Raw genomic sequence first — 9,243 nt, forward strand, 5'->3', positions numbered from 1 at the left:
ACCAAACTGCCCAGGTAGCCCAACCACCTGTTGAAGAAGGAGGCTAGGAAGGACAGGGTTGGATGGGTTGGAGAGAAAAGATACCAGAACTGGTGTCCCTTCCTGACTCCACAAGTGGCAAATGCACCCCAGCTCAGCCAGCTGCAGTGGATCAGCCACCCTGGCAGCCGAGCTCTCACTGTGAGCTGTGCCTGCGTGAGGCTCACTGGCTGAGACTACTTTGGCGCACGGGCTAGAGGCAGGGCTAACCTGGAGCTAAAGTACTCTTAGAGTTGAGGCTCCCCTGAAGCCAAGGCTTCCTTGGGTCGAGTCGAGGCTCCCCAGGGCTAAGGTTCCCCTGGATTAAGGCTCCCCTGGACTGGGGCTCTGCAGGGCTGAGATTCCCCAGGGCTAGGACTCCCCTGGATAGAGGCTCCCCAAGGCTGAAGTTCCCCTGAGTCGAGGCTCCCCAGAGCTAAGGTTCCCCAGGGTTGAGGCTCCCCTGGACTAAGGCTCTCCGGAGCTGAGGTTTCCCAGAACTGAGATTCCCCGGGGCCGAGGTTCTCCTTGACCAAAGCTCACCTGGGGTTGAGGGCTGGAAGGCACTGTCTTGGTCCGCTGGAGCACGGCTGGGCATCTGAAAGGCCCAGCGTGCACCGTAGGGCCCGGCCGGGCACAGCTTCAGCGGCACTGGGCTAGCAGGCAGCGACCGCATCTGCGGACACTCGGGACCCGGCGAGGGACGCAGGGGCGGGGGTGCGTGCGTGGGTCCGGCCCCTGCTCGCAGCAAGTTCTCGATCAGGAAACTCTTGCCCAGGCTGCCGAAGCCCGGCGCAGGGAGGCCGAGAAGTGCTGAGGACGCCACCACATCCCAGTAGGCTCCAGCCTGGGCCGCCACTGCGCTGGGCAGCATGATGCGCGCCCGCTGCCCGGGGAGCCGCGAGCAAGTGCGCGGGGAAGGGACCGGGACAGGACCGGGGCGGCGGGGTGCGTCCCTGGCCCTCAGCGGCACCTCTGGCAGAGTCCGGGAGCAGACTGCAGATTAGAACAGGGTTTTCACACCACGACGGAAGGTGTGTCCGGCCCATTCATTCATGTCATCCTGCCCACAAAGTGACAGATGCAGCCAACAATGAGGGCAGTGAGAGTCCGGGCTCCAGCGAGGGGAGGGGACTCTTGCCGAGGAGGTAGGTGGGCGTGGAGGGGACGGAAAGGGGCGCTGCCACTCTGCCTGCCAAGTCTTGACCCTGGTACTGCAGCCCTGGGCTCTCTGGTATTGGTTTATCATGAACTTTTAGGGGATATGAACTGGGTCGCTGGACAGTGGAAAATGTTGACATGGGTTATATGGGTACTTCTGTTTTAAGAAGAAAGGAAACAGTTTTTCTTGATTACTTTACAAAATTCGTTTCCAATGCCTTTTAATAAGGCACGTTTTAAGGATTCTGGACAGAGGTGGCTACAACTTCAGTCTAGAGAGATGATGTTATAGTTCTAATCTAACGCAGAGCTTGGGGCTGAGGAGATGACTCAGTGGCTTACAAAGCTTGCTGCTCTAACAGAGGTCCCGAGTTCAGTCCCCAGGCCCCCTTGTAACTCCAGCTCCAGGGCAACGGATGCCCTCCGCAGGCACCTACACACAAAGGACATTTAATTTTTAAAAAAGATCTTATTCCATAACCATTGCCAGTGGGGTGCTTTTCTAAAGAGAGAGGGAGAGATGAAAATACTATATTAGTTAGAATTACACTGCTCTTTTTTGCCTGGGGGAGCAGGGGAAGCATCTTTAGTTAACTGTTTGTCTCCGGAGAATGGTCAGATGGAAAGTGTGTGTGTGTGTGTGTGTGTGTGTGTGTGTGAGAGAGAGAGAGAGAGAGAGAGAGAGAGAGAGAGAGAGACAGATCTTTTAACTACAAGACTTTTAAAACCTCTGATTTTGGAAACTGTCAATGGAGTGTTGCAACTGTGACTCCAATTAACACTTTCTCTCCTCCCTAATTTAGATGTATTTATTTAGGATAAGACTTTATTAGTGTTTCTGCAAAGTTTGCAGTCACATGTCTGGTTTGATTTCTTGCCCTAAAAATAATTTGGGCTTGGTTTCAATTTACTTAAAAGTCTGTCATGAGTTGCCAGGTTTAGGAAGCTAATTTTCCTTTGAGGATTTCATCTTTTAGGGGCTGTCAAGATGGTTCGATGGGTAAAGACACTTGTCATCAAGAACGATGACTTATGTTTGATCTCTGAGACCCATGTGGTAAAAGAGAACTGACTTCCAAACTTTGTCCTCTGAGTTCCACAAGTGTCATGGAGTGCAGATACACACACACACACACACACACACACACACACACACACACGTGTGTGTGCGCCCCCCCCCGACACAAGCGCTCTCACGCACACACCCTACGATCATTAGTTGGTTGCTGTTGTTACAATTCATCTTTTGGCGAGTTGGTTACCTTTTGCTGACACTAAATATGCTCAGTACTTTATAAAGATCCCTCCTCAAAGATCACCTTCAATAGTCGAATTCATAAAGTTGCCATTGCTTTCTAATAAGATAGACAGTTTTGTCACAGTAGTAATGTGAACAAAATTATTTGTTAGGCTGATGTATATCACCCGTGTACATTCACTTATTGATTTAGTCAACAGACCTTCATCGAACATTCAATGTATTGAGCATGGCAGCCATTCTAGGAATACGTAGAAAAGATCTAGTCCTTGTCCTGTAGGAACTCTTAGCCTTGTGACAAGAGCAAAGCAATAGATAAAGAAGGACTTCATGCTTGCAGGAATGTGTGAGAGGGAACCTTCTGGAACTCTTCCTAAAACTGAGCCTCCAAGGACCACAGAAGTATTTGAAGCAAATATATGGAATTGTGACCATTGAGATGAGCGGTGGAGAAGTTAGACTGTCACTGTCTCCTGTACTATGGTATCATCCATCTCTCTCAGTGTTTGCAACCAAGCATGGTAGCAAATATTTTACCCATGGGAGCTCATTTATATTTTCACATTACCATGGAGTTGGTACTGTTATTTATCCCAGGGTTGCTGACGTAGCACAGAGACAAAGTGTCCTGGGGCTAAGCCAAATCCCAAGTAACAATTCTACAGCTTCACTATCAACCATTAGGTTTTACCATCTCTCTCTTCAGGAGCCTAGGCACTGTGCTGGGTGGTCACCTGACCACTTCTTCCTGCAGGTGAGGATGAAAAGCAGGCCATCATTTTTCTTTAGAGGATAGGATCAAGGAAGATCTGAGTCCAGACTGACCGCTACATCAGCCAACTTTCTCGCCACTGTTGGCGAAATCTAGATACAAAGCAACAGGGAATTTAATAAAACTGATGAAAAGAAGAAAGAAATAGAAGAGACGAATGTTGCAAAGGTTGAGTCTACGACTCAATGACGACAGAGCTCTGAAGTGGGCCAGGTGCCCACTCACCAAAGGACATTTGATAGTTTCTGGAGATTTGAGGCTCTGGCAGAACATGTGGCTAAGCTGTCTGCTGGCCTTAAGTGAAGGATTCCACTAAGCATCCTACAACGTTCAGGTTAACTCCCACAGCAAAGAACGGTCTGCTCTGATACCCAGCAGTGCCACAGCCAAGAAAGCCTGATTAGGGAGGACAAAGGGATTGACAGGGTTGCTTCTGCCTTTTGTTTTGGATGGACTCAGAGACAACTCTCTTGGGAGCGCGAGGAACTGAGGGATGGGGATCGGGTTTTATATTGGGGAGGTGATCAAGGATGAGGAGGGAGGTCCTGTGGCATTTATGAAGTCTTCTGGGGTACGTTCATGGTGGGAAGAGAAAAGAATCAAGAAGAAAACACAGGGGAATGCCAACATTTAAAGAGACAGGTAACCAAACAGCATCCATGAGCAAGCCTGGAAAGCAGCGAGGACTTGGAAGTAGAAATTGCTACAGTGCAAGCAATGAGGCCATGAGAATTCTGTCTTTATGAATGGATGCATACTCATTATGAAAAAACTGGAGGCTTCATGTTCTCTGTGTATAACCCTCACCCTCTCTTTGCCTTTCTGCCAGGGAATGGTGCTTAAAGGCTTTGGCAACATGTCAGAACCTTGGCTTTAGTCCTCCTTAGCCTCCAGCACTCTGAGAACTGTATTTCTTTTCTTTACAAATTACCCAGTGTGTTGTTCTGTTGTAAAATCAAATAGACTAAGACGGAAACTAAGTGACAATGATGTCATTGAGGATGTTTCAAGGAGGAAGGATGGGAGGCCTTGGTAAAGAAAAACTTCATGCTTGGTACTGTCCTTTATTCAAAACATAGGCAGGCACAGTGTTATCTAGCTAGCTAGCAGGCTGGGTCATGGCTGATGAAATCCAGGTAGAAGTCATTCATTTCCCATCCTCTTGCCCCCTTCTAACAATCCACTTGCTTTCAGATGTAGAGATCCAGCTGAGGACCATGAAAGCCTAGGGAATGGTGATGCCGAAGGTGGAATTAACCTAAGACTCTCCATGTCCACTGAAGACCAATAAGTAACTTTACCTGTGAGTCAGGACCATTGTGAAAAATAATTGATTGGGTGGCGCTGTCAAGGCCTTGGGATCACTTTCCAAAGTATATCCTTGACTACTCTAACCCTAACCCTACAAACGCCTCCCAGACCATAAAGAGCAGCTTAATCCTTAGAGACTTAAGCAAGAACTTTTTCAAGAGGAAGTAAACATTTTGTTGAGGATTAACAGAACAAAAGAAAATGATAAGGAAGAGAAAACAGAAAGGAAGATAAAGCGAATATTTGGATTAACTTCTTCTAGGGAGAACCACCAAAAAAAAAAAAAGGTTCTAGGTGAACCAATGAGATTACCTGGGGTTACTTTCAGGGTCAGGAGTGAGGCATGAACTGTTGAAGACAAGTCCATTTCCTTGCCAACAACCACTGATTCTCAAGGAAGACTGGGACTTCATGCTACTTATGAGACCTCAGTAGGACCACTTCACGAGCCCTTCGTATCTTGGTTTGTGAGTCCATGGGCCATATGTCTCCTCCATGAGGGAATTGAGTGGCTCCAATCTTGTGAGGTTCTTCTGTGTGTGATCACAGCTGCTGGTCTCGGGATGGCAGTGGTTATGCAGGGGCCTGACACAGCAATCTACCACAGAGAGTAGAAAGAAGAGATAAATATTTATGATGAGGGGGAAAGAGGCCATTCTGAAGTGAACTGAAGCAAAGCAGAGATGGAATTTGATGGAGCAAGGCCCTTGTCTTTAAAGGCTGAGAGAAAGCAGCATTCATAGTTCAGATGGGACAGTTTAAATGGAGGGAAAAGGAGCCATATTGTCCTTGCATGAGAGAAAATGGGGAAGCATGGATGGATATGGGGGCATTGCTTGTGCCCTGTGGGTACTATCTCCTTGGTGAACAAGCTGTGGAGAAGACAGAGCTTTTGCTGAGAGCCCTGCTTGAAAACCACCCGTTCCTGGTGTTTCCTCTGTGTAGTGGGTCAGTTTCCTTCATAGTCCAAATGAATGAAGTTTCCTTTTGTTCTGCATCTTTTATTCTCCTCTGTTCTGTTTCTAAGCCCAGTGACGCGATTTGTTTTCCTCACCAGAGGAGAAGTGACTTTTGAAAAAGCACTTGGGAGCATCTCCTTTGTCCCTTGGTTTCCTGTGCTTTCTGTGAGAAGAAACCTGGTAGAAGGGGCTGAGAGAAACGCTGAATTAGCTCACGATCCCAGCTGATGACAGCTGCAGGAGTCAGCACAGCCCAGATCAAAAGATCCAGCCAATGGACCCAAACTCGTGAAAAATAGCAAATGATCATGATTTAAAGTCAACACATTGGAGGTGGGTTGTTATTCAAATTGTACTGAACACCTAGGATAGTGATTTTGCCTTTCTTGAAATCGGTTTCCTTTTTGGTAATGATGCAGTTATCTCTACACAGAGAGATGTTACATGGCTTTTTGTTTTAAAACATCTTTTACAGCGATGCCACTGTTATGGGATCCAACTACAGTCATGGTTAGCATGAAGTTCAAAATGAGGTCATTTGTTGAGGGTGGGGCACGAGGGTAAAGTCAGTGTTAGCGAGGAGAACTGGAAGAAGCCTGGCTAAGGCTTGAGAACATGAGTTGACAGGAGCCTTATTGTCTTGCTTTCTTCAAAGCCATTATTGCCTCATCTTCTTTATAAGGACCTACACGTTGAAGACTCAGTGACAAGCTATCCAGAGTGAGTTCTGCTAGCAAGCTTGTATTCAAAGGGAACTAGATAACACAGTGTCACCAAAGATAAAGAGCTTAGGCTGGGAGGAGAGATAGGAGAGACTGGACACGTCTTGAGAAGGCAGGGGCCAGTGATCTGAGTGAGACACAGGCTTTGAGTATCAGGAACAGCATCATAAAAATGATTATTGAATAAATGATCGTGATCACCAGGAACTAAGATTGCCAAAACCTGTGGCTAGAGCCTCATCAACCCAACCAAGGTGGAAAAACCTTCTAATATTGTTTGGCTACAGGGACATGTCATCCGACTGTCTTTTAAATTTTTGTGTTTTTAGCCACAGATTTGCACTTTTCCTAATCTGGGTCAGAGAAGCTTTATATTGCTGGGCAGAGGTTAGTGCAGAGACACACAACTGTTCTAGATGCTGGTACTAAGCAATTATGACTGCTTCCTCATAGGTAAAGCATCTCTATCAACACTCTCCACCCCCATCCCAAGGCTCAGAGAATGTCATGGACAGGAGGGAATAAAGAACACAAGAGTCAATGGGTGGGGAGGAGAGCTAGGAAATGGAACCACACAGCTTCTGTGTTTCTCTGCATGAGATCAAGCCAGTTAAAGGTCCAGCGTGGAGTTGAAAGGTGGTCCCAAAGCTCCGCCCCTAGTCGAAGAGCTGTCTGCATTTGGTGGGAGAGAGTCACTTTTCTTTAAGGAGTGGTTGCCAATGTCCCATTGAATAACCTTATAGCCATGGACAAACACACAGCACTGATTAGACACAATGGGGTTTTTTTTTTTAAAGAATTCTTGAAGCTGTAAAGGAGATCTATTGGATAAGGGAGGCATATATAATTAAGATACGTTGTACACATCTATGAAATTTTTAAAGAAAAAAGTCCTAAAGAGCTACGATTCCAAGGACCAGGCAGTTCAAATTAGTGGGACTGTCCAGTATACAGTCAAGGGAGGAAGTGACAGGCTAAGATTTCAGAAAGTTAGAGACATCTGAGGCCAAGGCATTAGATGAAATATACCTGGAGAAACTGAGTCACCAAGGATGCCCTGCTAGCTTTCTTACACATGGTAGGAAAAGCAGGGTTGATGACAACCCCAAAGCTTCAATCTCAGCATATTGTTGGCAAGTTAATTTTCCCCATTTGCAGTTCAAATGCTGGCAAAAAGCTCTGATGGCATGTCTGCACTCGGATCTAGAGAGGCAAGCTATGATGACTAGATATAAATTATTATTGAGAAAAACCACAGTGTCCAAAGACATGGTGATATTTATTTCCATAGCAAGGAAATAGAGTTTGGTACATTAAAACAAACAGCAACTGTGTGCATCATCCACCACATACGCAAGACTCTAATGCCATCTCTACGCGATACCTGTAGTTTCAAACCTCAGCTGTAGCTTCAGGACTCCATAACACAGAGAGACGCATGCTCACAAATGTCTGAGTCCACTTCTGTGACACAGTGAGCTCGGAAGATCTAGTCATCTAAGAAGAAAGAAGGCCTAAGAGCACATGGAAATGTCTCAGGGACCAAACTAAAAGATCTCCTACTGGTACAGTGGAATGACGTCTGTGTTCAAACAAATATTGACTATGGCGATCTAAAGCCACCAAAGAGTAAAAAAAAAAAGTTTGTGAGTTCATGATACTTAATAATAATAATAATAATAACAATATCAAAATGTACCACTTCCTTTGCAGTATTGAGTGCTAAGGTACTAATTCAGTAGCGCACACACTAGAACATTATTCTGTACTGCAGCATAATCAAGTAATTGATAATGGTAACGACTCCTTCACAGAAGACCCTGTATAGACGAAAACAGTGCAGAAGTAATGACAAATTTAGTGTCTCATCATTACAAAAAAAAGAAAGATGGATCAGGCATGTGACACTTTGAATGTGTGAGCCGACTTTACCTGATAAGACAATGCAAAGTTACATACTTCCTAAATGGCCTTTCTGTCACAGGCCTTCCACTCTAACTTTAAGTTCAGTTGTGTGACTTATTTTGACCAAGTAGATAGTAAGTGTAGGATTGAGAAGGCACTGGAGAGTTTCTTCTCCTGTCCGTGGACCTACTACACAGGGTAACACTACATGGCACAGAACTGATGCAGCTGAGATCATCCTAAACCAGCCAGATCCTAGCCTCTCCTGTAGTCTTGGTGAAATTTTTAAACAATATTTGGATCTGACCATACCTCTTCAAGTAATGCAGAGAATAGAAAGGTGGGTTCATTCCTTGGGGAGACAGTCTCCAGAGGCTACAATGGGGAATCTTCTAGGCAACGAATAACCCATTTCTTGATAAATTCTGTGAAAAAGTGAGAGAGAACTGTTAAAGATTAAAGTGCGATCTAAGATCTTTTGATAACATGAAACAGGTAGGCTAGGATGCTCACTGGAACCAATTAATGGTTAAAAAGACAATTGAAGACACTTGAGCTCTGGTTAAATATTTGACGCTATTTAAAACTTACTGTTTGGTTTCAGATGTAATAATGTATTGTTTTTAAGAGTCTGTGGCAAATGAAGTGGTGTGTGTGTGTGTGTCCAAGACAATTATATTTCAAAATAATCCATGAGGCTAGAGAAGTAATCAATGAAACAGGAAATTTTATGACTGTTGAAGTGAGACAGTGCTATTGATCCATTTAACCATTTTCTCTGATTTTGTATATTTTAAATTTTACACTATAAAAATGAAAAGGCCCTTTTTCAGCTACCAACTATTACCCCCAAATAGCTGCATCTAATTTTTCCTGTTTGTATTCCCAGATTTTCTTGATCACACATGATGGCAAATCCCATAGAAAAACATATGTAATCACTGTGTACAAGACAAGATTAAATTAAACAAAGTAAATCCTACAGATGTTTATTTGCCTATGAACAAATATTCTAATATTATGTGAATAAATGTATAATTAAATGGAAGGGATAATTGGCACTTACAATCTAACTTGTCAAATTTAACATTCCACTAAGATATTAAAAGTACATACAAATATTTTTATATTAGTAAA

The 9,243-nt window shown here is 44.7% G+C and overlaps 1 protein-coding gene across 2 annotated transcripts in view; it reads right to left on the reverse strand.

Moving 5' to 3' along the window:
* Dbx2 (developing brain homeobox 2) overlaps positions 1-1,098 on the reverse strand; it is a 31,868-nt gene extending 30,770 nt beyond the window's left edge. For both annotated transcript variants that reach the window (XM_041642697.1, XM_041642696.1), the window contains exon 1: positions 562-1,098. In XM_041642697.1, the coding sequence (XP_041498631.1) occupies positions 562-892 (331 nt within the window). In that variant the 5' untranslated portion in view covers positions 893-1,098. The remainder of the gene's footprint in view (positions 1-561) is intronic.
* Positions 1,099-9,243: the final 8,145 nt, after the last annotated feature.

Source organism: Microtus oregoni, unplaced genomic scaffold, assembly GCF_018167655.1.
Source record: "Microtus oregoni isolate MIOR12 unplaced genomic scaffold, Mior012 000077F_ref0000221, whole genome shotgun sequence".
Classification (NCBI taxonomy): domain Eukaryota; kingdom Metazoa; phylum Chordata; class Mammalia; order Rodentia; family Cricetidae; genus Microtus; species Microtus oregoni.